This window comes from Takifugu flavidus, chromosome 9 (genome assembly GCF_003711565.1).
Source record: "Takifugu flavidus isolate HTHZ2018 chromosome 9, ASM371156v2, whole genome shotgun sequence".
In the NCBI taxonomy this organism is placed as follows: domain Eukaryota; kingdom Metazoa; phylum Chordata; class Actinopteri; order Tetraodontiformes; family Tetraodontidae; genus Takifugu; species Takifugu flavidus.
In genome coordinates this window covers 6,850,293-6,878,210 of record NC_079528.1, presented here as the reverse complement: position 1 = coordinate 6,878,210, position 27,918 = coordinate 6,850,293, and the positions used below count along the sequence as shown (strand labels likewise).

At 42.9% G+C, this 27,918-nt stretch overlaps 2 protein-coding genes across 6 annotated transcripts in view; one reads left to right on the top strand and one right to left on the bottom strand.

The window, feature by feature from the left end:
- rapgef2b (Rap guanine nucleotide exchange factor 2b) overlaps positions 1–23,841 on the bottom strand; it is a 61,090-nt gene extending 37,249 nt beyond the window's left edge. For 4 of the 5 annotated variants that reach the window (XM_057042672.1, XM_057042674.1, XM_057042673.1 and 1 more), the window contains exons 1-4: positions 23,175–23,841; positions 8,167–8,237; positions 6,818–6,874; positions 4,181–4,264 (exon numbers count right to left, since the gene is read on the bottom strand). In XM_057042672.1, coding sequence (XP_056898652.1) covers positions 4,181–4,264; positions 6,818–6,874; positions 8,167–8,237; positions 23,175–23,243 — 281 coding nt within the window. In that variant the 5' untranslated portion in view covers positions 23,244–23,841. Of the gene's footprint in view, positions 1–1,782; positions 1,967–4,180; positions 4,265–6,817; positions 6,875–8,166; positions 8,238–23,174 lie in introns of those variants that run through there. The other variant, XM_057042676.1, reaches the window with a different exon arrangement.
- A 653-nt stretch (positions 23,842–24,494) lies between these two features.
- LOC130531011 (uncharacterized) lies at positions 24,495–26,597 on the top strand. The gene is made up of 3 exons (XM_057042682.1): positions 24,495–24,984; positions 25,574–25,776; positions 25,996–26,597. The coding sequence occupies exons 1-3, from the start codon at positions 24,837–24,839 to the stop codon at positions 26,056–26,058; spliced, it is 414 nt and encodes a 137-aa protein (XP_056898662.1). The 5' UTR covers positions 24,495–24,836; the 3' UTR covers positions 26,059–26,597.
- The last annotated feature ends 1,321 nt before the right edge of the window (positions 26,598–27,918 follow it).

Below are 27,918 nucleotides of genomic sequence, written 5' to 3'. Positions count from 1 at the left end.
AAAGGAATGAGGGCTTTTGATCTGGTTTCACAGACATTTGGAGTCAGTAGCAGCTCTGATCTCTTTAGCTCCCCTTGGCCAGCTCCGCTGTGGAAAAGTGAGTAGCGGTTCTACCTATTACGCATCACAAAACCTGCAAGGCCACCAAAAGTGAACACCAAAGTGATGCGTTCACTCATGCCGTTCTGTTCCTGACAGCGGTAATCCAATCCATGATTTTGCTCAAGGCAAATGCTACTGGCAATGGGAGATATTAAAGAAGGGATTATGGAAGTGGAAAATGAGGGGGTGGGAGGGATTTTCAACACAAAAGTGTCTTGTTTGGAGATTAAAGACTAGTCCGAAAAAATATTAAGTGCAAAATGCCCAGCGGGGGAAAGTGTGTAATATTCTAAAGACAAAGCAAACTAAAATCTTGCCAAAGTGAAGTTTAGTTTTCTTGTTATCGCAGTTAAATACTTTATCTAGCCTGTCTTAAAATAGGACTTGAACTTTTTAAATGTGTACATTAAGACCTGTTGCTTACAGGTGCAGATAGACGTTTTTAAATCAAGTTAGCCCCTTTAATTTCAACACCATGATTTACAAAGAATAGCTGTCATTGCACGATGGTTCCCCATTTTCCTGGACTTGGCATTGTGTCCGAGTTGGTGGACAGCCGTCATATTATCTCCATTTCAAGTTAAACCCTGAAGCTCTCTCTGAGCCGACAGACTGACATCTTCCCCTGCATCCGTCACCCTGTACTCACCCCCAAGCTTGTTACAAAACAAGCTTGTGCGTCTGGAATGTCAATCCACACGCCTCGCCAGTCTTTCACTCAGCTTTGTAAGCCTGGCAGGCGACCACCGAAATTCTCCCAACCATTCTGTTGTCGGACTGAAGCAGCGCAGAGACTAATCTGCTCCGCTAGCTGAGCTGCGCCGCGCTGGTTGGTGCAGGCTGGTTGAACCGTGACAGTGGGAGAGCCTCTGCTCACACTGTTAAACCATTTAACCGAGTAAATGGTGAGAAGGCACGACTTTACAAACCCACCAGACCCTTAGGAAGGGCGAAGATTAAACTCTGCGGTTATGCAAGACGTCAACAAAAGGAGGGAAGTGGAGGTCAGTAGAAGGAGAGGAGGGTGGTCTAAGCTTAAAGGTCTGTTATTCCAGAGAAGTTTGAAGCGTTGAGCAACATCATCTGAGCCACGCTCGCTCATCCAACCACCGTGCACTCAGCAAAGATAAACAGAATTCCTGGTAGTAACAGTGTGCCCCTGCCAAACACATTACCAAGACCTCTACCGCACCACGACTGAAATAGACACATCAATGCCAAGAATGTGGAATCAACTCATGACTTTTGCTTCCCTAAATATAACGTCACAGACATCGTAATGGCAGAGAGAACAGGGCATCACTGAAATAACAATGTTAAGGAGAAATAGACGAAGCTTGCTGCTCCAAACCTTCAATTTAAGACCTATCAATCAATCAGGAATCAATCAATTCCATCATCTACTCACACACATTAATCTCACAGCAGGACAACTGGCTTTGTTTGAGTTCAAAAGTTTTACGAACGCTAAACTATTGGCAGCCCTCCTGCTCGCCAACCAATCCAAAATAACATCAAAGTCATGCTTCACATTCCAAACTTGAAGGTTTTACAGCGCGCAGCTCCAAGGTTGGAAAAATATCAGACTTTTATATTACAACCAAACACACGGCAGTCTCTTGGCAGAGCTCTGGTGAGTCATATGCAGGAGTCAAGTGCTGCTGGAATGTGGCTACTCACCCCCAAAGATCTGAAAACTGCTCCCAGAGTGATCCCAAGACCTGATAACAGGATCCTGCTTTCCTCAAACTGCCTTTAGTCCAACGCTAATTGAACATGATTGTTCCGAAACCCAAAATGATAGTGTGATTGTGGCATATCGTCCTGCGTACAAACCTGCTCTGTGGCCAGAGTTCTGTGAGAATGTGAGTGTGTGGACAGTTTGTGTGGATCAGCCTGTGCCCGACCGATCTGCCCTCTCTCTCCCTCCCTCCCTCCCTCCCTCCCTCCCTAATGCAGCGTGTTGACTGAATCCAGCATTCCAGCGTACAACTCACTTCCTGTTACACATGAGCAGGAGGGTGGGGTGTGTCAGTCTACTCTTGAATAAATGTGGAAAGATGTCTGCACCTTATGTCATATGATTATTAGTCATAAATTCATTGAAAAGAAAAAAAACCCACTTCTGTTTAAATGCGTGGTGTCAACTAGTTTTGTTCTCATGAATCAATTTTTCTTTATATTTTGTACCCCAGGATGGTGTACGGAGCATAACATTTTTATATTATTTTATTAACTTTTAAACAATCTTTATATTACAATAACTAATAAATAGATAATAAAATTACTTTTATTTAAAAGAATTAGACCACACTTTACAGTTAAGACCTGAATTTGCACAATTTACGATGTGTCACCATATGAGTTTGTCATTTATAGTCAAGGATATGATAAATCTGCCCAGACTGCTGACTGTCAAGAAATGATTTGAACACTAATTACATTTTACGGCAGCAGTAAACGGTCCCACACATCTGCTAACTACGTGCTGTTAAGCAAGTGACTCCCATAATGTCCTGGCAGCAGTAAACTGACGGTAATGAGGATGTGGTTAGAATAACTTCTACAATAGCCTCCCAGCTGATATCTGAGTCCAGTGCAAATAAATCTATTCATTTAGCTCAAGTGTCTCCCCTATTAATCATTTTTAAATATATGGTATAGTTTATTTAAGCATCTGCATATGGTTTCAGGAAATATTGCACTAAAAAACTGACACAACACACTGTACAGGTCAGTATTTCTAATTTCTCATTTCTGTATTTCAGTTTACATTGGCTGGAATAGAGCAGAGGGCTCCAGCTTCTTTAGTACATTGACCGACTACACTTCCCATGGAAGTATGGGGGGGGGGGGTTCTTTCTCTCAGAAGACAAGGATGGAGACGTATCAGGTTCTTAACCTTGTTGCCAGTCCCGATATATGCAGACATTTCTGGACAGGAACTGTCTGAAACCTAATTCCACCGCGTCTTTAAAAGCCTCAGGAATCCCCACTAGACTCCATTCAGTTCTTTATGTCACAAGAAATTTCCTGTCTGACTTCTCTTTTTTATGCGTACAACCTTTTTTTTAATCTTTCAGATGGATTACATCGAGCTAATGCACTGCGCAGTGACACTGCCAGGGCTAACAGCAGAGCATTCAACTGGCAGTCTTAAAGGAGGATGAGAAACATGTTTTAACTGTTTCCTATTTGTTCTCCTGTTAGTTTAATGAGTGAGAAACACAATCTTCACTTAAAACAGAGTTAATTCCTTCGGTCCAGTTGCTCATGTTCAGGGACTGGAAATTTGTCCTTGTTGGTTTCCTCATTAATCTCTAGTTGTTAGCATACAGAGATTTAAATAAGATGTAAAATAAGTGTTGTTTATGGAACACAGAAGTGTCAGGAAGGAGAAAAGCTGTTCTTTTTGGGCATCAACTCTCACCTGCCCATTTTGGTAAATCTGCCAATATCACATACACATCCCCACCATGTAAAACTAAATTTAGGATACTTGCAACACATTTCCAAACAAGTTTTTCCAATTCTAAATGCCTCTGGCATTCATGTGAATCCACCAAATGACCGCTGCTGACCCTACTGTACTGCTGGGGAGCTCCTCTCCATTAGCTGCACTGACAGCCTGGAGCTTTGAGTGGTTGTAGGTGTTTGTTATGCAAGGCCAAGGGATGAAATGATCATTGTTTTCCAGACGCCCACGGAGGCAGCTCATGTAATGGGTCCACTTGTGAAATCATAGCATTTTAACATTTAAGCGTTGGCTTCAAAGGTGGCGATCATAACAGATGGCGAGGACAACAAGTTTGAGCCTTCTGAAGGTGTCGTAGTTAAATATGGCGGCGGCTCCTGTGAAATCTCCCGTCTCCACCATTCTTTATTCAACTAACCCCCCCCCCCCTTTTTTTTTTTTTCCCTTGGACACAGTTTGATGAAATGAGTCAAGATTGGCTTTGTTCTTTTAATTCAGGAATAACTTTCAATCTTTTTTGTGCTGGAAATAGCTTCAAACAAATACATTGTATGGCCAAGGGCTACCGGCTTTCTCCTGAAGCAAAATGTTTGCTGATCTCACCTGCTTCTGGGCAGGAACATGGACTCTTTGATGAAGACGGAGCCAGACAACAGGATGTACCAACAACTTCCAATGTCATCGGGGCTAAAAGAGAGGAAAGAGAAAAGGGGTCTTTATTGGACACACAGCCTCAATATACTGTTAGACTTTCAAACTGTAATAACCTTAATCAATTTTACACTAAAAATCATATTTTGGCACAGGTGTATTTTTAGAAGAGTTCAGGTAATTCACCATACTGAGGAAACACTCATACAAGAGGTGAGTAAGAGGAAGAGTTCACAGTAGGTCACTGCTTTAAAAATCCCGGGAAAGGGAGAAAGACGAGAAAAGACTGTTGAAGATGGAGTGAACTACAAATGAACTGAGGAATTATGTCTCATCCACCCACACCCATGGCATTGCTGAAACACACAGACAAGGAAATTAGGCAGTGCAGACAGCAAACTCTGGCTGCCCCCTGGATGATAGGAGCCGTCAAGTTCTGAGGCGCAACACAAGTGGTAAACACAAACACGGACACACCCAGCGTTACACAACACATCAGGGTCTTTCTGATCAAAAATATCCAGCAACAGAGAATCATTTAAACCCCTTCGTGACCTCCAACCACCTCCTGCTAAGCACATCACAGGAATGGCAAGTGCAGAAATGCTCAATTCTTAATCGCACGTGTACATAGTTGCATTAGAAAAAACAGAAAAACATGCATGGGGGAGCAGGAGGAGGATAAAGAGAAAAATATCTCTGAGACTTGTGTAGAGTAACAACTTGACTGAACTGGGTCATAAGTACTGGAAGGAATCATCAGCCACCAAAACCCTTCAGGAAGCCTTGAACAGGAAGCGCTGGAAAGGGGTAAAAGGATATGGAAAGGCAACGCCACTCAATTTAGGGACTCTGCTCAATCCAGAAGATGAAATGTTTTCTTTGAAATTCCGTTTCATAATGAATTCAGTCAATTAAGTCACTGCACTTGAGCTCTTGCCATGTTTGCAGGGTTGGTGCCTTTTAATACCACCCCCCCCCCCACACACACACACACACACACACATGCTGTGTGGTTTCCAACCATTTCAGCCTCAGATCATTTCTGTTTTGGATCATCCACAGAGTCTGCACTGCCAGGGTTCTGGCATCAGAATACCTCCACACACTAATCACTCTGAGTAATTAGACATTCTGACAGACATTTTGGATCTAAATTGCATATTTTCTGTGCTCCCATATTTACTGAAATACAAAAGTACACACAGGAGGAGACACAGTGGTGCCCCATCCTCTCACTGCTTTTCTTTACATACCTTGTTGTGGCATCATTTCTAAAAGCAAACAACTTGTAGTGTGACAGAGGACAAGAGCTTATAGAGAGGAGGCATTTACCAACGGCAATATGAGAGGATCACAGTTACGGTTCAGCAAACTGGTCGGGATTTTATATTCGTTAACAGCTGAAAGACTCCGATAATATCATCGGTGTAGAGCCGCTTATTGATGGAAAAATAGCAAAACACCTCTGAAGTGTACACTTGTAAACAGTGAGTGAGAGTCGAAGGTCAGGGAGTTGAATTAAAACTGGATGACCAGAACTGGCTGACGCTCTTCAGCCACTGTGAAAAATGCCCAGTCAGTCGTCATCTTCGGGGGACTTTAGCGCTCTAATCTCTCAACCGTTAATCCTGAGGGGTTCAGGCTCTCCCAGCATGGGATGTTTTCATGAGATACTGAGTATAAGTCTGCATGAGTACGTCAGCAATCCGGACTGTGAAGGAATAAACTACATTTATAAGCAATGCTCCTACCATGACACTGGAACTCTGCTATTCCAAGTCATAACATTACAGTGCTATAATGCAGATTATGAATATGTCACATCCCTCCATTTATGGGAGTTAATCTTGTGTTGATCATAAAAATCAATGTAGCTATACTAAAAGCATCTTTCATCTTGAAGGACTTTAAGAGAATGAATTAACTTTTACAGCAGGTAAAAAATAAAGCCAAACTTTAAGGACACGACATTTAAATCACCCCACGGAATTTTAGACCGCTTGTTTCCCATCATATCATCACTGCTGCTGTTAAAGGTGGGAAAATTTACCAGGACAAGCTGTTGAAAGCTTGTACTTTCACAACAGAAGCCTGATTAGGATCTTGCCATGGAGAAAATTCGATCTAATTTGCTGCTGTTTAACATTCATTTGTTATCTGCAGAGGCAGACGTACACAGGTTTATACTTGCGTGCATTAATTATCACTCACGCACAAAGGATGTGCAAAGATTAATTAACTACGCCTTGAAATTTGAACTAAAATAAGAAATACCTGCTGAGATTCTGTTGTTTTAGCTTGGGGTGAATTTAAAAAAAAACCTGTCTAAATTTATATCTCAGGGGTTGCTGATTACTATTTGATGTGAAGTTGAAATGTACAGTTGGATGAGACATTTATTTTTATCCAAGACGTCGAGGTTGCCGGTACTGCGGACCAAAATGCTTGGGCTCGTCAACAATGTGTGACATCCTAAATCAGCCTTACACAAGGATGAATTGCTGCATTATTGGGATTCTTCAGTGATTTGGAAGCTGGTGGAATATAGGTGTTGCTCTAAATGTTTCAAATGATCGCAATACTTACTAGTAGAGCACTTCATTGGCCTCGTGTCGTTCGTAACGCACCGTCTCACACATTATTCTGTAAAGACACAAGACAGAAGAGTGCCGGTCAAAACAGCGTAAGCTAAAATACCCACCCTTTGATTTATAAGTAATGTTATAAAAGGGAAAAAGATCAAGACATGGTCTAAATAAATAAACAAATTATTAAATACTACAAGAACACTGGCCTAATGTATCAGAGTTTGTTCTATTGTCACATTTGGTCTTTGTTCTGTTCTCATACAAGGTTACGGTGTTTATTGGCAGTGACAGTTATCTTGTAAAAACAGGGATTGTTTCCTTATTGTGAGTGTTGTTGATCTTGTTTATGACTCCAGATAACTGTCTATTTATTGAGATAATCAGCATTTTTGAATAATGAGGATTAACACATTTGATTTGTCCAACTGTGGTCGATTCTCTCCTTAAACTAGCTAAAGGCTTGCACTGCCCTCCGCAAGATTTAGTGGAAAAAAGTAAAAGTGTCTGCTGCTATGAGATACCGTCTCAGTCAGAGTGTGTCAACACCACATGCAGGAAACGGTAGCAAACAGTATCTGATCAAAACACAAAAATAGCTGCAGGTGGCCGTCGTGTTCTTTTCCATCAGACAAAAAGTGAAAAGGAGATGGTTATTGTGAAAACAATCAAGAAAAAAAGCAGCCAGATTAAATGAAAATCCTGTATCACAACCCCATGGTTACTGGCAATTATGGCTGGAAAAAGTTATGTTTTGCTCCATGGGACCGGGGGGACATTCCTCAGGATCCAAACAGGCACGGGGGGACGGGGCTACTGTCGGGTGGGAGGCCTCAGAGGGGTCATACTGTGGAATGTTCTAGCTCACGGGTCACGTACTGCTACACTGTTCTGTCGCCAGTAAAATCCATATATACACATGCACAGAAGGCACGTTGGAAACACGCCTGTGACACCTGAACGAATCGTATGAAAGTCAGAAAAGACTGGAAGCGGTGCCAGGAGAGAAAAAGGCTGCATGATGCACATGGGTGCACACTGAAACTTGGTTATTTGAGGGCTACAAACAGTCTTGCTGTGTTTAGTGAAGTATTCTGCTTTACAGTCTGGAGAGTCAACACTGTTAAAATTCATGTGGCATGAAAAATTACAATATCATCTTGAAACGGGAAGCTACGTTTCAGTCACACACGCATTTTATGTGGACAGAATTAATTTCTAGTGAGTGAAATGGCTCTGCCAGGGTGCTGTTAACATAAAAAATGACTTCTCCCATCATTTGGCAGCGCTGTACTTGAAGACGTGCTTACAATAATCAACTTTAAATAAGCAACATGGGTAAACGCTGACCTCAGTTGATGTTCCCTCAGGTTAGACAAGGCCTCCATCCCGTGGAGATAGGAGTAGACGATCTCCAGGTCCTGAGAAACAAAGAAAGCTGTTAGAAAAGGGTGCCAAGAGCTGTATGTGACAATGCAAACACTTTCTCCTCATCGTTCAATGAATGAACACATTTCTACATTGCTCAATAATGGTTTCTGACTTTGCTCACAACAGAGAATTTATCACAATGATTGGTGTGACCGAGCACTGTAGCAGAAGGCAATAAAACACCTCGCAAAGGAAAATAAATAAATAAAAACACCGAAGTATACTGCACAGGCCTGAACACGAACTCCCCTTTCAATTATTTCATCAAGTGACCCAGTAAGCGACTCTCGGATTGTTTGGATCGAATCCAAACCAGAGGTGAGACAAAGCTGCCCTCTGCGAGAGCTGGCAGCTGCCACAGCTACTCACTGTGCGCTCGTGCACGCTGGGACACTGGCAGTGTGTCTGTCCGTGTGTGTGTGTGCACGAGGCTGCTGCATGCAGCTACTGGGAGGTTTCTGTGAGCGGCCACTGGAGGTAAATAAGAGGAGGGACAACAGGGACTGTGTGTTATGACCCCTCCAGACACACACACAAACCACACACAATGGTCGGTCTGTCTCCTGGTATTCCAGAGCAGTAATCATAAGCCTATAAATGCTAACCATGAAAGTTGGTGACACTGGAACGCTGCAAAAATTGAAAAAATTAAAAATAAATAAATAAAAAACACCTTTTGGCACAATTGGGATATTATCATTGCAATTAATGATTCAAATATACATTTTGACAAATTGATATCAAGCCTCCTTTTTGCAATATGTGAAAAAAAAAAAAATCTCATCGGAAAAGAATGTCTCATCTCGTTTGCTGAAAAGAAAGAACTGCCTGTTGTAGCCAAATACAACTGTGCGTTGTATGGGAGGCAGCTTTAAATTACTCAGCTGCAACTAAGTCATTGCTGTTACCACTCTTGGGCCATAGTTTAGCAAGGTAAGTGTTCCAGGGAAGAGATAAATGCTCAGGAAAACTCAGGAAAAGTAAGAGTTAAGATGACTGAAAGAAATTACACTACAAAATTTAAATAAGATACTCACAAATGTGAAATAAAAGCATTTTTAACAACTACAAAAATGCCTCCTTCACAGTAATGAGTTTGACCAAAAGTTATGATTTTAAACTGTTAAGAAAATACCCCCAAAATGTTCCACATACTTGGAACATTACAGACTGATCTGGGTCCGTTACCAAACTGTTGGCAGCTATGCAAGTACATGTTTTCCTTGAGGTCATTTTTTGGGTTTGGTCGTGATGAAGTGCACAAAAAATGGTCTCCAGCTTGGGAATGGCCGGTCCTGTTACATCACACAACAATGTCCTCATTAACCGTGTCATGGCGATGCTGGAGCCCGTGTTCAGCGGTGCAGCAGGCGCCGCAGCCCAGGCACACACCGCCACCTGCCGAGCGACTTCAGAATTACAACCTGAATCGGAATTAAAAACGCTCCTTGTCACAGATTTTATGATTTTTTTAAAGGTAAAAAAATCATTTTTGAAATAAAGGGAGTAGTAGAAGAGACAGATACGTCCAACATTACCACTGGATACAAGCAAACATATATACCAATAAAGACATCTACGTTCTCAATATGTTTAGTTTGCCAAAAAATAAAAAATAAAAATAGAACCCCAAACCTTTAAAACAAACCGTCCTGGGCACCAGTTTAACCAATAAAACAGACCATCCACCACTAGGTGGCGGTGTTGTGGCTTTATTTTTTCCTTCATCAAACAGTTACATCACTGGACAAAACAGCGCCTCTCTCGAGCAGTTTCACGGGAAGCAATGCGCCAAACCGTCAATTGTGGCTTCAGTCTTAAATATTTCGGATTGACTGTATGGAAGGAATGTAAGGGACCCCATCTTTTCCACTCCCTGGACCCTTCACTTTTTCTCCCACTGGTCTCATTGTGGATGGAGCCACACACACATTAGGCACAAAGTGCTTCGGGGGAAAGAGTACTGCCTGGACAAAACCTTAAAATCACAATACTCTTCACAATTTCAGGGCAGTATCGGGGGCGTTTCTGTTAATCTGCGAGTCTGAAACTGCTTCCTGCGTGTCATGCCCACTGTGTGTGCAAACTCACTCCTCTTTTCAGCTTTTATAATGAAATTCAAGACGTCCAGATTCTGTCTCATCGAGGCTCCCTTCTTAGATTTGGAATTTAATCCTTCCAGGAATCAGTGAAGTAAGAACATACCGCAAACGCAGGCATTAATAAAGAAAAACTGTAGATGGGTTGATTGCGCAAAGCTATCACATTCCTGGCATACCACTCGCAGCACATCATGTCAGCAGAAGGTCGTGATGCAGCGCTATATGTCACTGCTTTACACCTTTGAGGGATTGAAGCTATAAAATGCAGTCAAACAAGTGGAGGCATTTCCTCTCCTGGATACACACTGAACAATAGCACGCCTTGTCTTTCCTACTCGGGCCGTGCAATACACATCTGCGCGCACACACGGACACGCGCGAAAGGTCTAAGACATCCTCTGTTTTTCCACCTATTATGTCCAGGCCCTGGGGGAGAGGGTGCAGCGTCGGAGTGGTGCCGCGTTGAGTGGCAAAGTATTTAGTGAGCGAGGAAGTGGTGAGGTTTCTCACGTCACATGAGCTGATTTTTCAGAAATCAGAATGTTGTTGGTTTAGTCGCATTGGAGGTTTCTGATGGAAACCAGGAAACAAATGGGCAATGTTTGCTATCTTCATGGGAGAAAAAACACAGCTCTTGAATCATTGTAATCAAGTCATCTGATCTGACCGAGAAAGAACAAGTCAAATCCCCAAAGGTCTTTAACACGATCGTTTTCTTTCAGTTCCACGGCCCAACCCGCCTTCATCCAGGTTCTAAAACATCTCTGCTTTCCTTATCTCTTCAACTGTGGCATCTGTTTGCTAGATAGGAAGCCTTCCTCTGATCGGGCCCTTTCATTGTGGTGAATCCATCTATTCATTTGGGCTCTGGCTGAGGGCAGATAGCAGAGCTCTGCAGGCGTCTGTCACCCGCTGAGGACAAACATCCCAGAGAGCCATCAAAAACAAAGGGACAGGGTGGACGAGGCCCTCCAGTCACCCTCAAAGCCTTTCTGCTGACCAAGACATAACCATGGTTACTTGGAGATGATCAAACTTTCAACGCATTCTCCAGTTTAAGAAAATCAAACACCATCTGAATATTGCAAACAACCTAAATTACAATGATTCAGAAAAACTTGAAAAAGATTGAATGAAATTCTTCCCAACATCCAGGAGTTTCGCCCAGCTATGGCTATGGAGACAATAGTCAAAACAGGACAAGAAGACAGAGAAACCAGCGGTGCGATCAGCGCTGCCAGGCAGAAGAACGTCTGGAAGAGCTTTGACATTAAGCTACTTCTCGCCGAGAAGCTGTGGAATCTGGCAGATTTGGATTCTTCCCTCAGTCCTGAGGAACAGTTGAGCGGGCTTCTGCTCTGGCGGTTAGTTAATATGGATAAAATGTGACACACTTTCCATCACCAGCCATATTTCAGAACCTCCAGACTTTCCGTGCGCGAGTCTATTAACACCAACAATTGGTCATAAACTCCCGACAAGGATTTGTGTTCTAATCAAAGTCGTGAGTTGCTGCCGGTTGCAAGAAACACCCTGTAGTCAACTCACTGCACCATCAGTGTCAGACTCGGCTCCTGATCCTGGCAGTCAAAGATGGAACGGCTGCGCTAACCGGGCAGCGTGCTTGGGGATTTGTTGTTCTGTTGCAGTTGCAAAAAGCAGAAATTAAAGCGTATAACTAAGGAGCACGTATGACCTACTTTTGTAACCATTTCTCAGTTGTCACGGCAACCTTTTAACATACTTTCACCTCTGAAGTTTATGGAATTTAGCGCCAAAACAAACCACCGGTGATGCAGCGTGCACATGTCATCAGAGGCATAAATCAAGAATTTCATCAGGAGTTTCAAACTCTTTATCGGCATCATTTAGACACTGTAGCTGCACACAAGAAATGTTTTGCCCGATCTACCAGCCGCCTTTTGCCCAGCGAGGCATCAATATGCTTAGATCCCATTACGGTGACAGTGGAGGGAACGTTTTATGTGACAGGCCAGAGAGGAGACTGCATTCCTCAGATAACACCAACTGGCTCACTGTCCACACCAGGAAACACAGGAGGGCTCAACAGGCCATCTGAGATGTGCCCAACCCCCAACAGCATGCTAACCTCAGAAAGGTCATAAGTGGACAAGTCACAAGACAACACTTTGCCTTCTTCCCCATTTAATTCATAGTTTAATATAGGCCACAGTTGTTTTTCTGTCATTAAAATGGGAATGTGACCTTTACTCATTACTGGACTTTTGTTTACCTTATGTGAAAGTTAGCACTAATAGCTTTTGTTAATTAATGAAGAGACTAAACCAAGTGAAACAGAATGTCAAAGCTGCCTAAATTCACCTGACAGTAGATCAAACCTGCAGTAAACTGGGGTGCGCCGTGGCTCATTAGCTGCAAACCACTAAAAGTCGCTTCCATTGCAAATATCCATAAAGGTAATGAGGGGAACAGAGGCGTCGAACTGAACTTTAATGTGACCTTCTTTGAAATTAAATGCCAGTCCTGTCAAAATTTACTGTTCAATAAAGTGACTATCACAGCAGCAGAGAGTGAATAACCATTTAAGAGTGTTGAGGTTGGAGGATGAGGAACTAAACGGCCTGTAGCGTCGTAACGAGGTACACGGGCCACCGGGAGTCAGGTGGCCGCTGTTGAAGGTTGGAAGGTCACGTTGCCTCTGGTACACAATCTGGTAATGAAAATATATTGCATTATTCTGTCTCCTCAGCACAAATGCTGCAGCGTGTCTGTGACAGCGTGCCAAGTGGGACTCGGGAAGACAGCCCCCGCCGCAGCCGAAACAGCAATGACAGCAGTTTGCTCCAAATGTGCAGACAGTGGTCATCAGGCACCTTATGGAACAGCAGGATGATGGTGCGGAGGGTGCCACCATGTGCTTCCGAGTCTCTTTGCATCCATGCGCGTGCATTTTCTGGCCTTTGTTTGTGCATTCCTTCTGGTAACGGGGTGGCCAACAGCTGCCCTTGAATCTTTATTGACAGAGAGTGTGGGATCTGCTGGGTATTTTTATCCATTAGCCCGTGTGGGAGAGCAGGTGGAAGCTTTGTGAGACTGGAACAAGGTCACATGGTGACGGCTGCCACTATGCGACTATCTGAAGCTGCTCTGGCCAAACGTCAAGGTCTGCGAGTGCCCGTTCTACAAAGACACAGCATGTGATGTGGGCCAGGCTTCAGCGGCAGAATGAAAGAGCCTCATTTCCACAACACAACAGTCCCTGGGGAACGGAATAACTCAAGTTAATCCTGAAAAAAGCCACCAAATATGAACGAGTGGAGTTGTTTATTCAAGACGAATAACATTATCTAGGTCGGCTGGACCAAAGTAAATGAGAAAAGCCGTCAAAATACTACTATGTTGTATATTACTACAAGGGTTGAATTAAAAGCATGTACCACTTGAACGAGGATGAGACATCCGAAATAAATCTAAGTCTTATTAACTTTAAGCACATGGTCTTGACTTGGCCCCTTAAGCTCGTTGATCACATGGCTTGTGCTCCAGTTTTTCCACCCCGAAAGCTTGAATCCTGCTCGTCAGGTGAACAAAGGTTCTTCTGCTGGGACCCGTTCAGATGTTTTCCAGAAGTATCTTCTTTGTGTACAAGAAGGCATCTAAAACATGCAGCCCTCTACTCCTTCTATATCAGCTGGACTCAACACGTGAGGTTTTCCCAATAATGGCTGAAGTGGTTGGTGGTGCTGAACAACTCTGCTGCATAGAAGAACATTTAAAAGCACTTGAGAGCTGCTGCTTATTTCCCACCAAAACTGGGCAGCTGGTGGACATGGTGAATGGTTGCAACATGAATCAAGGGAAGCATGTGAATGAGCTTAACAGCACCTACTTCAGCTGCCTGCCAGCGTAAAGCCCTCAGCAACTAAAATGGACCCTGCCTCCTCGGGCATTCAACACCAATGCTTACAAGAATGCACAGGGAGCAACATTCTCTTACGGTTTTAGGCACGCAATGATTTTCTTTAAATATGCACGCCACAGACAGGTGATAACTTTCTTGCAAACACTTCAAAACAAGGTTAAGGGTTAGCTAACCTTTGCTAATCCATTTTCTTTGATGCATTCCACAGCCAGTCGACTCAAATGCAGCGTTTCTTTACCCTCGATTAATAGACAGAATCCTGCAAACAAAACTCAAGCACCTAACTTTATGTTGTCACAAGCAGAAACTTTAAGGTCAGCTTAAAAGAAGACTTGCAGTAGAAATGAGGACATTTCCAGTCACCTTTGAGCATACAGAGCGAATCCTGAGGTTAGCAGCAGAATTACAGGAGACTGCAGTCTGTTCTCGGCATGTTTGACCACAACCCTGCACCATGATAACCAGTACTCTGACCACAGGCTCCGTCACCCAACTTCTATATGCAACAACATCCAGAGCTCAGCAGATTCATGTCTGACAGGTCTGCACAATCAATAGCAATAATGTTACCACAGCAGTGGAAGAAAACGATGATGATGATGCAGATTCTACTGCCCAGAACCTTTTAGTTGTGTCAATATAGATGTTTTATTTGCACAATTGTAATTTCTGAACAATATATTACTATTGTAGGTGGTTAGCATACATTCCCTCCCAGTATTCTGCTTTAAGAGGTTGATTGGCCCATATTATTTATCTGTTTAATGTCAAATAAACTTCTCACCAAAACAAATGAAAAATAGACCGTGTCATTTTTCTTAAAATTGAGATATTATGAGAAATATAATGCACCACACCATTTTAATAATTAGCACGCATCCCTACATAGACACTAATAGCTCAGCGCAGACTTAACAGTGACAGAGAGCACAAAGAAATCTGTCAGCTCCATCACCAAACCTGATCGTAGTAGGTCCGTATGCTGGAGCGGAGCCAAGTGTCTGGCCAAATGAAGCCCGCTCCATCTCCCTCAAACAAAGATCTCAAAGAGGTGAGGCTCCATCCCCGCAAAGTTACGCAACATTATATAAAGATCAATTCATGTGAGCTCAAAGGGGGAAAAGGAAAGAGTAGGGTGGGTAAAGTGGGACGGGGATGTGCTTTAATCTAGCGTGGGCAAATGGCTTCCTCCGTGCCCCAAATGGTCCGAAGATAGTTGTTTTGAGCCTTCCCCCCACTCTTTTCTGTCCAATTAACTTGACAAAAGTAGTACACAAACGCTAGTGATGAAATAGCCACGATGGAAGAAAAACAAGCCAAGCCTCTTTCATTCAAAGAAAGATCCATGATTGCTATGCTGCTCTCTACATGCATGACCAAACTGCACCTCGCTGGAGTTTTCCTCATCCTCATCATGTAATAGAATCCTGATTTGCTTTCTGGCCACCTGAACAAAAACGTCCGCATCTACAAAACACACTTTCTTCTGCTGGTGGAAAATCCCAATATCATATAAGGACCATAAGGTAATAACTGTAATAGGTAATAACAATCAAATAAAATCCTTATACATCATTTTAAAGAGATGTGTAGGTTTGCCATCACAGCTTCTCAATAAAAAGGATCGTATCATCTGTTCCACAATGGCTTCCTAAATGAGGGGTCTGCCCGTGCTGCTGGTCTGGTCTCCAGGCTGGAGTCGTTCCAGAGGGTCTCCGTGTCGAGCTGGGAGCCGGCCAGCAACATTGTCTTTGTTAGGAACGAGACAACATTGAAACGGATGCCCCTTCCTGGTCTGTGAAGACTATGGAGCAGGCTCTGGCTCCAGCCTGTGTTGTGTGTGCCCCTTTTTGGTAGGATTTTTAAAGAAAATCACACTAATATATGTTAATATAAGCTGGCATTCGAGGTGGTCGATGCCAACTGGAAGTTGCCTGTTTAGCATGTGTGGTGGACCGGGGGCACAGTGCTGTTCTTGGAGACGTGAATAGAAGTTTCCTGTTTACAAAGTTGGCTTGTGATCCCTCCCCAGGCTGTTCTTTTTCCTTTGAATAAGCAGACCTCCGTTTGTAAGGATGGGGACTTCTGGCGATATCCTGAGGATGTTTCACAAAAGAGCCACAGAGGCCAAACCTGCAATCACAATCTATCATTTTACTTCCAGTGCTAAAGGGGAAGTTTCAAGCTCTTGTGTGCATGGTGATAGAGAAGTTGTAAAATAACTCAACATACTTCTTAATAAACAGTGGTACTAAATAAGTCTGAGTTTAATCATTTTTGACAAGCAGAAGCTGGTTCAAACAGGGACTTCATTGTGCATTGTGCTCCTTTGCACCACATTTGTACAAACTTGGTGGATTCAATGCACCTAAACTATGACCTAATGGTATGAAGGGACCACATCTTCGCCTCTATTCACACACATCTGCATCTGGCCAGATACACAGCTGCAAACACAAGGTGGTTATGAGCAGGAGTAAAGCTGTCTAATGAAATTTAAGAGACAGTATCGGGAAGCTAAGTGTAATCCTCAAGGTTGTGTAGTTAAGATAAGCCCATAGAACCATTTGTCAGCATCAGTTTACTTCATTATCCAGCCCCGTCGATCTTCAATTAAAGGTGCTTCATTACTGTTGGGGAATATTTTTGCCAGTTCAGGCTGTCTTGTCCCCCTCAATAATAGCCTAGTGTGCAACCTATCCCTGTGAATGTTTGTTTAAACACAGAAGAGAGGACATGACCGCATTACTCATTCACAAATAAGCAAATATAAGAAGATTGCACAGGCATTAGCCTCTCAGTCTCACTGCGAACGTGGCATTACGTAACCCTCTTTTGCACGCTTTGTCTTCTCTCTATCACAGCTAACACAAAGTAGCATATTGTCGGTTGTTCGAGTGATTGATTAACAGTGTTTTCTCCTGTCCTCTCCCACCAATGAGGACCGGTTTTAAATGTAATGGAAACAAAGGACCGTGTGGAAAAATCTCTGAAAAGAAATGGTTATTTAGGGTCAAAGCGAGGAAAGTGTCGATTAGCCGGGTCAGCCTCCGTGATGCAGCTGAACTAATGCTCCGTCATAAATAACGGCCATCACACTCCGCAGGGAAAAGTGCTCAAAAAAGCATGGGCCAACGGTGCATGTTTAAACCGGATTCTGTGCAGAAATTTGTAGTTTGCAGACATTTGTAGTTTGATTAAAAAAAAGGGAGCATCCAGGATAAGAATGTAATCAGTGCCTGGCTTCAGATAACGATCCCCTTCTTGCCAAAAGCAGGAAACGGGAAGAAACTGTCAAACATTCCAGTAAGAATCCGATTATGCCGGTCATGAACAGGCATTTCTCCTGATCTGCAGCAGGCAGGCAGGCAGGGCGCTGCGGAGCCTGAAACGTGACCGGCCGCAGGTTAGACTAACCCTCAGGGCCTGTTACAAGGATAAGGTTTCAACCAAAGAGATAACGCACACAAATCCACCCCACTGCACGCAGGAAGTGGAACATGACGACTAACAATCACTGATATATAAATACTGAAAACAATATGGGCTGTATCTCTCTGGACATTTCAACATTGTATTACGCCGTCCATTTGGCATCCTGTCCCTGGAACTCATTTTTAGCTGTGACAAAAGCATCCTTTAGAAAGACAGCTGTTTTTGTTCTTAGTAGAATGGCAATAAATCAACAACGCGAAGCATTTAAACAACTAACCTACCACCTGCACGGCTGGTATTAAAACCAGCTGACATCAAGCACGACGGCCCCTTGCATCTCCAAAGAATCTTTCGTATATGACGACCACGGTTTTGCTGAGGAATTCGATCAGCCAACTTTTTAAACAATCGCGATATCGGTGCGTAAAGCTGTTAGCTTAGCTCCAGCCACCAGACACGCCAGCAGTTTACGTCAACCTGACCTGTCTGTTAACCGTTTGGCCTGTGACATAATAGGTAAAAGGTCCAATACTACTGAGCCGGAGCCCTGGAGGACAGTAATTAACCTGCCTAGCCCAGCTATAAGTGTATAGCTTAAGAGCGCTTGAAAGTGTGCCGTCTGTCTGGGTTCTGCAACCGACAGGTAAATTTGCTTAAAAAACCCAAAACAAAAACAAGCTGAAGGCACAAAGTGCTGGAATAATATCAATGACTGCATCTTGTGACAGATGCAATTTACACTTTAATCTAAAACGACCAAAAAGAATGTACACGGACTTGCAGCCTGTTATTTGAGGCAACCCTCACTAAGTGGCATTGTTAGAATTGCTGTAAACAAGTACAAGCTTTGTGGTGAGCCCGTTTAGTGGGATTTAGATCTCTAATCACACAAATTAATCAGATCTTCATTTGATCCACTTCATGTCTGAGCAGTTCCCAGGATTATACAGCAGATTATACAGCAGAGGGAGCCTGTCCGGCGTTTACAGCCGCTATTGACGTCTCCTCCTATGGAGGACCGGTGTCACAGAATTCTTTTTAAACGCTTCCATGTGTGCCTGTTTACAATCTGTATCAATATTTCCAGTGTTGCTGATACGGCGTGAGCTTTATGGAGACTAAAACGTCGCCGTCGCTTTTTCCAACCGTTAGAAATTCAAATATCTGAAGATTTAGGCGCTCCGTTACGGAGTTAGTGTAATTCAATAGTAGTCGTGTAAATATTGCATGTCAGTAATGGTTTATTCCTCAAGCGCTTCATGCAGCCCAGTGGGTCTGGGGCTGCATTAAGTAAAGATTGTGGTTGCTCGGTGGCACAAGGTCGGTGCCTGTTGTTGTAGGCCCAAAAACTTCCTCGGTTCCTCATTCATGACCTGGTTTTTAATACTTTTTGAAACTATCACTGAAGGTCTGCTTTAGGATCACCTTTGACAGAGTAGGTTAACTTTAACTTCCTCTCGCAGACTACTGTTTAAAATAAATGGACTTTGACACAAAACATTTCTGCATATTGTGGGTGTAGAAGAGCTGATGCTGGTTGAGTTCTGTGTAGATGACGTCCGATTGATGCACCTGAAAACAGGCTGCGGTTGATCTAATGAGTCATTTCGCCAGAAAAGTGTTATGCTGAACTGGTTCTGACAAATAAAGCCAATAAAGCAGTGATAACGCCACGGCGCGAAGACACGTCACTGCTCTTTATTTCTGTCACTGGCGTCTGGACAGGATATGCAAATAACTCTTGGAAGTCACAACAACCTTATAGATTAATGATCAGAGACAGCTTTAATGCCTCTAAAAAGAACAATTACTCTGATTGCGGCACTTTATATTCAGATTGGGGTTTTTTTGTGTTTAAAAAATAGCTTTGGGGTCATTGACTGAGTTGGATTTGTACATTTATATATGTAAACGTGGACCTCTGTCACATTTATTCATATAAAAAAACAATAACTAATCAATGCAATGCAGAGAATTAAATAGCACGGAAACATGATACCTAAATGAACCTGTTATACAGAGCAATGTTTTTACAGTAATTGCTAAAAGGTTGTGTAGTAATTACTACAAAACTCACCAAAATCAGCATTTTTCTTGGTTCTGTGCCCCACTGGTGTTTGATTATGCACAGGGGGTCTGTGTGTTCAGCTTAATTCGCTGGCAATGGTGCGCTATAACAGAAACTAGCTGGAACCAGCAAGCAGACACCAACTGGGACGGCTGCTTTCATTATTAGATTTCTGGGAGTAACGAGCACACAGGACTACAAAAACATCCTGGTGGCTTCCAGTGTTGAACACTTGGAAGAAAATTCACTGACTTCTCGCTTGGATTTTGAAAAAAGGGTTTATATTAAAAGAAAACGAGGATTTTTGTTTCATGCTCGACTTCCTGTACGGTCATAAAGCAAAGAATCGATTTATAATCATCATTAAAATTAAAATGGGAGCAGTCAGTCTTCTCTGAGACGCTTGTTTGGCTGCATCTGGTTAACCTGGGCAGAAGACGTCACCATGACCACAGAGCGGGGAACTTCTACCCCCACATGTGGTGTCACGCTTCCTTTAAGTTGCTGCTAATCAAAAGGAGCAACTGGCCAAGCGGGCAGATCACAGATCTACTGGGAACTCGGGGGGAAGGTGACACTGTTTCAGAAGAAAACCGTCGCTGCGCTGGTATCAGGTGACGTGGGCAGTTATTTAGATGCTGGCCTGATTCTGATGCCCTGACAGAGAGGAAACAGTCGCAAAGAAACCTGCAGCTTTTGTTTGTTGGGCCATTCTTCCGGCCCGAGTTCAAACCCATCATTGACGCTGTTCCTCTTCCTGAGAGGACAGGATACCGAGACGGAAAAGCTCTTTCCGCACTTTCACAAACTGCAGAAATCTGCTTTCCCTGAGTGCAAATAAGCTTTTGTTTTCAGGCTATCAAGCCACAGATATTGGACACGCAGGCCTTTTTTTTTTACCCTGTCGTCCAGTCACTGCACATCTGCTACTTTCTCCTTGTTCCTTCATCAGAGGAATTCTATTATGCATGGCCACTGCAGCAGAGGAGAGCGGTTGTGACCTTTAGCTTCGCCACCTGGCTATGAGAGACACAAAGGTCCGTCCTGTATCCTCTCTGGGGCAAGTGGACGAAAAAAAGACCATCTAAAGACTAACAGGACATCACTTTTCCTCTTAATGACAAATCTGTTGAGAGCGCTGTTTCTCTCCTTAAAGAAAATGGATTTCACCTTCTAATTGCATGACAACAACCTGAAAATGATGATGAGATGTGGGTAATGCCACATTATTAGTTAATACACATGGTGATAAGTGACAGTCCACTCTTGAATTACATGATCATCACTGGGGTGTAGCGAGGTTGAAAAATAGTCTAATAAATCTGCCTTTATGAGATATTTAAGGCAGCTAGCAGCAGTTAGCAGCCAACTAAATATAGCAACCTCAACACCATGACATATTTATGAACTCTGGAGACATTGTGATGTTCATTAGTACGGAAATATGAGCAGAAATTGTGATTGGCTGCAGCCGAACCTCTACTCTGTACCTCTATAATCTAAATTCTGTGGTGACCTGCTAAATATGCTGCCATATCTAAATTAATATACATCTCTGATAAACATTAGTAAAGCCGTGGCGTCTAAATACGGGCCCACAGGTGGACGGCCGCTGAGGCAGCCTCGCAGTAATCGAGTCATTTGTAAATCAAATAACACGTTAACTTGAAGAGAGGCTCCTTCAAAATTGAATTATATTTCATTTGCTGTCTGTAACCCAATTTAAAATCTAATCAAAACAACTACAAATAAAGGCTGGATATGGTAAACACAGAAGCAGTCAAAACCCTTCAGAACAACAGGTAACATTCCTTTACCAAAAGATTTTGCTTCCAACGGATTTCAAATCTCGGGCCAGGGTTATTAAAATCGCTTCACTTAATTAAAAGGGGAAACAAAAACATCTCTTCTTTTTTCTCTGTGCTGATGCACCCGTTTCTGTTCCTTTAATTGACTTTGCACACTGGAAATTAGCCAGTAAACCAGACCGCACAAATGAAAGCGATAATGAACGCGAACGGGCCCTGTGACAGCAGGCGAAGGCAGAGGGTCAAACCCCACCGTGGGCATCCCCGAAGAGCGTCAGATCCCTGCAGCCTGGTCCTGACAGAGAGACGCTGCCAGCACCATTAGGGTAATCTGTGTCAGCCTCCACACCGCCTGCACTGTCACAAAGGAAACTACAGAGCACAGCAGCCACCCTTCCACGCGTGGCTCGATTCCTTCGGGGCTTCTTCCGTTTCTGTGGAATAATCACTGTCTTTCTTTTACAGTTGCGGCAGAAAAACAAAAAACACTGGGGCATCGTGTCTAAAAAACATAAATAACGGCTTGAGATAGGTGCAGAATAACAGTGGGTGCATAATATAATGCACTGGTAACTGCAGAACATTAAGTTTGTCTGGATAAAGTCGTAGAAATCCGCATGGTGTGGCTAACAGGCTGTCAAAGAGCGTATAATTGTTTCCTCAATGTCAAATAACCAGGCAGATCTCTGTGCCACTGGCTGGTTTAAGAGGCAGAGTTATTGATTATTGTGTGTAAAGCCGCAGGAGCATCCGTGTGAGGTTAAAGCACTGCTGCTCCAGTGGAATTATGCTCTATTCTCTCCAGCCGAGTTGGATTTCTCTGCAAAGAAAAACTGCAAATGTGTGAAATGTGTGTAGGAAACTATCTTTAGCAGGATTTACCAGAGCAATATAGCCCATCCTCCTTGTATTTCGAGCTAAAACCAGGCTCACATGATACTGTGGTTATTTACAGTGAGCACCAGGATTAAAAAAGCTACTTATACCAAAGATTTATCTATTTATTCTATGCATCTGCAGCCATGACCTATTTTGTCCCCACCAGGGGAGATGATAAAAATATGGTAAAGAACACCACACATGCAAACCCAGGCTCCAAAAGAGATTAACGCCAAATCAAGTTAATATGCATGCCTAATTTTAAGAGATTAAGTACTGAATATTGTATTAGATTACCTGGTCACAGTGGTGACGGGGGACGTCTGTTTTGACCTAATTAAGCTAGGTTGGGATTAGCCGCAACACGCACGCGTAAAATGACCTTTCTCTCCCACTTGTATGGTTATTAGCTCCCAAAAAAGAATGCGTCCAAACATTACACGCATGAAAACATGCTTTAAAGTTGGTGTATGCAACGCAAAGGCTCAGGGCGGCCACTTGAGCTTAGATTCCCAGCAAAGCTAACAGCTCCGGTTATGTTAAGTAGCCTTGATTATCTGGGCTGATAGACGGCTTAGCGGGCTGAAACTACACGGAACACTGCCACAAGCTGAATGGCAACACTTCACACACACCCATACTGCTCGCACAACCCTCGGAACGGGAAACACTGTCACAAATGGGCACTTTTACACGGGTTTCATTCGCTATGATGAATTAGTTGTCCTGACCTGTTGCGTCCTTTCAGTCGGATTCATCATCACAGCCTGCCGAAAGCGGTTATCCACATAGGACGCCATTGTGTCTTTGGAACGCGCCGTGCGAGGGATTTAGAATTTCTTATCCGTTTCAAGTATTTACAATTTGTCAGAACCGCGGGTGGATTGTAAGGAAGCACCCCGCCGCCTTGATATATTCTTCGCCTTTGCTCCGGTTCTAGCGGATACGCTGGGAGTGCCCGGGAGCCAGGCCACGACTGGAGCCAGACAGCCGAGCAGTCTCCTCGGGGTGTCCGTCTCTCGGTTGACCGTGCCGAAACCGGCTGCCAACACCAGTCCCACCCAGATGAATGTTAATTAGGCGGCTCCAAGTGCTCCTCGTTGCTATTCTCTCGGTTGAAAAAGGTCCCGTATTTTCAGCCAGCGTTCGCCAAATCCATTATCTGTCTCTTCAGCGGTCTGTTAGCGGTGAAAAGAAAATCCATGCAGGGTCCTCAAAACAAAAAGGAAGCGAGCGGCAACCGGTTAAATCCCGTCGATAACAACTTGACGCCCATCATGGGAGACAGACGAGAGTGAGCTCAATGGGAAACATCATCACAACGGCATTTTTGGGACTAGAAGTGAAGATAAGCCCGCTGCTGTTCTCTGTTGTGTGCCACCATGGTGACTGACACAGCATGTTAAAGCCTAATCGAGTTAGCGGGGGCATTTCCGGGGAGATTTTCAAAATAAACTAAACGCGCGAGCTGACGGAAGCCGTTTTTTGCCCCTTGTTATTTCGAAGAATTATAATCAAACGCGCCGGTAATCTGCATCTGCTACATGACAATCGTTTTCGATTTGTTTTGGGTTTTTTCTTCTGTTAACTGTGTGTGTGCTGGAAGAATTTTAATTTGATAGTGGAGTACATCCTGCCTAACTACTGAAACATATGTCTAACTTGACAGAGATTTAGTCATGGGCGAGTCCATTTAACCAAAACTGCTGAAGGGAGGTGGACAACCTGACTGCAAAATGGTGCTGTACTGCCACCCAGTGGATAAATGGTGTAATCGACAGATGGTTATAATAGGGCGGTAAGACGCTTTCATTTGAAACATAAAATTGTTATTGAACTGAAAGTAGAGTATGAGTGAGTATTTTGAGCAATAAAATACCCAGAAATGTATTTATATGTGTGATACCAGAATGAAAGTGCAAGTAATGGCATCAACATGATGTGAAAGAAAGTTATATAGAAGAGGGAAGTTGTTTTGGAATTCACCTCCAAAAACCAGGTACCCGGAAGTGTGATGTTGACGTGTTTATCTTTATTTTTCTTCGCAGGGCATAAAGCATTATTTATTAAAATAAGAACCTGACTTCAAAACGGAAGTTAGCCTTAACAATTGCCGCAGTAAATGCATCATTTTCTACAAAGACATGCTCACCAAAACACCTATGTTTGAGGCACTGCAGGTGGGATCAAAAATGAGGAAAATAATAAAATAAAAAATATAATAGAGTTTGAATGTGTGATTCTAAATGTCATCTAAATCATTTAATGTCATCTCAATTAAGAGAAAATGACTTGGAGTGGTTAATGGAGGAAGCAACAGCTGTTTTTACAATCTAAATAGGACACTACAGTGACTCCATGACAACCATGACACGGTTGGGTGACAACCTACCATGACGCATTGGCCAAACGGGAAGTCTCAGGTTGTCTGTCATGGGGAGCCCATTACAGGTATGCATCCGGGACATCATTTTAAAATGATAACTGATAAAGGTGAAGCAGATGGAGGTGCACCACATGTACAGAGAAGGATTTTTCCTGGTAGGTGGAGCATGAAGGAATTTGCATTTTTCCACTCTGCTGCTTTGTCTACACTATTATTATTTTTATGAGGTATTAACAGCTGTTATCAGGAAGCTAAGTTGCCTGTGAAACTAACATAACCACCTTTATGACCTCAAAATGGCTTATTAATATTGTATGGTTAGAGTCTTAACATTAAGAGTAGAAAAGAGAAGAACTCGAGATTAAAAGGATGACTAAATTATGGGCTTATAATACTTGGATATATGTGACAGTGTGCATATTGATATTCACTGAAATACATATATGCTCACGAGGTGTATGACGCACATACTGATTTGGTTTTAACCATAGATTTTATCAAGGCTGTTTGGAAAATGGGGAGGAGTGTTGTTAATTAAGTGCTGTCTTGTTGTTTTTATGAATTTATATTTATTAAATGGAACAGAGTGTCAGAAAGCCCATCTAAAAAGCTGCTCCCTGGTAACGTTACTTTAAAAAGAAATGTGTCCTCATGCACACTGGCGTACTAGTCCGTCTTCCTGTTCTTCACCACTGCCTGTAAAACTGTATATTCTGTTTTTACAATTGTGCTTATTCTAACAAGGTCTACGTGGAATTGAACACTACCACCCGAGGTCAGATCATTTCCCCCCCGAGGCTACAGGTGACCTCAGCTACCTGTGTCGAGCGGCACACAATACTCCCCATCCCATGCCTCGGCGGAGCTACGTGGGGGAGATCGGCTGGGGCTGGCAGTATAACCAGCTGCTGAACGGCGAGGCGCTGCTCAGCAATATGCAAATTAAGGTAGAGCCAAAATCAGACAAAGGCAGCAGAGCCTCTAGAAGCGTCTTCCTTCTGAGGTCATTATACGCACACGCCTGCAGAGACATCACACACCAACATGATTAGCAATCAAACATGACCAAATCTGACAGACATATTTAGGGAGTATTTAAAGATGCTTGAGTGGGGAAAAGTGTTTGACAGGTGTTTTAATCTTTACCTGCGTCTGTTTCTGTACAGAAAACAGATTTACGGACGGTGCTGGAGGACAGAGTAGCTCAGAGCTTCTTAAACACGCAGTAGGAGGAAGCTGAGGACTCTTTCATTCTAACAGGACTTGGATGCAGTTGACCTCATTCATCCTGGAGCACTTGGTGATTCTTTCTTTGACATTTGTGACCTGGCGTTGCTTTTATCAGACGAATAAACGGCAGCGTCTCAGGTTTCCAATGAGCACCTGCAGCTATCTACCTCTGCATTAATTATGTAGCAGGGCCACCTCTGCAGGAACACACAGATCCTGCAGCAATAAAAGCCTGAGAGAAAACCACTGGTTTTTAAACTACCTTTCAAAAGCTCTCCTGACTATTCAAAATGTCTAACATCTTCATCTGCAGTATCCACCTGGGTGCTGCCATGTTCCCTTGCTTCTGTTTTGCACTGTCCTTTCCATTGCAATGTGTCCTTGAGTGCTTTGAAAGGAATCTTTGAACAAAATCACTATTATTGTCATTTTTATTATTAGTGACTGAGATGTTCTAATGAGACATGAGCATTGCTGAAGAGCAGCGGTGGAGCAGCACTCAACAGCAAATGAACAAAGAAAGAACAAAATAAAAAGCTTTTCAGGCATGTTTGTACTTGCTTTCAATGGTTTAAATAGCAGAGCTCACTGAGCCTTCTAATCATCTTATTAAAATACTGTAACATGATGTAAGCCTGCATCCTCATCATTCCTGTGAGCAATTTCCCATTTTTATCATTTTTAAATAACCTTTTTGGGGCTCTCTGCTTCAAAACCTCATGGAGTCGCCTCAGTGCATCCAGGGAGGGAAATGGCAGGAAAAAGAAATCAAAAGAAACAAATCTTTAACTCATAAAACAAATAAAAACCCTAAAAAGGCACAACCTTTTGTTCCGCAGGGAAAAGATAAGAACTGACAATCACTGACCTGCTTTTGAAACATACATCAACAAGAAATGAGAGGACCTTTTGATTCTGACCAACACCCAGGTGTGGGTTCAAATTTGCTATCCAAAAAAGAGGATTGAAATCGATTTTGCCCACTCACTTCATCCACTTTAGTTTATTGTGCTCAGCAGAATGGGGGCATCAGCAATGTAGATCTCTTAAACCACACAAAAGGCTGCTTATAGGTGAACGCTTGTGCTCTAAAAGTCAAGGGTGTCAAAATGTTTGCTCTTGTAAATGTACAAAGATATATAATATAAAATATATATTTATATTTATCGCTTTTTACAGAAATTCCTGACTGCATCACATGCAGACATCTCATCCCTTTGGCCACTCTATAGCAGTCTATTTTATAATTCTGAACACTTTAAGTACTCCATAAACCTCGTTTCACAGGAGGTTGTTGGATTTAAAATGCACATAAATGTGGCCTCTGAAGGTTTCACAACCACTTAAAAAAAAATAAAAAAAATCGAGTTGGCCAGTGGGCACTCAGACTGAAGATTGTCTCCAAAAATAACTGCCATTGTGTATCAGCCTTCCATCTTCTCTCCTGAGCCCTGGATGTAGCCTCTCTGTATTAGAAAGCTCCCAGTAATCTGTCCCTGCAGCACTTTCAATCATCCACAATTATGACTGTTGTTTCGACTGTACACCAAATCAAACGCCACCATTTCCAGCCACAAAAACACCCATTTCCAGAGGTCACCCGCAATTTGTTGGTATCATTGGAAAGCTTCCTTTAATATGACAGGCTTAAAGAATGCTTGTGCTTGTCAGACCAAATATTTCATGTCTGAACAGCCACAGAGGACTTGGATTCAGCTAAGAAAATGGGGGGTGTAGAAAAACTGCCAGTGCAGACAATGACAGCCTTCTCCAATGCATGTTTGTTTATGTTTAATCATGAGGATCTTTCAGACAAAATACATTTGTTTTACCTGAGGCCCAAAACAGATTTATTATCC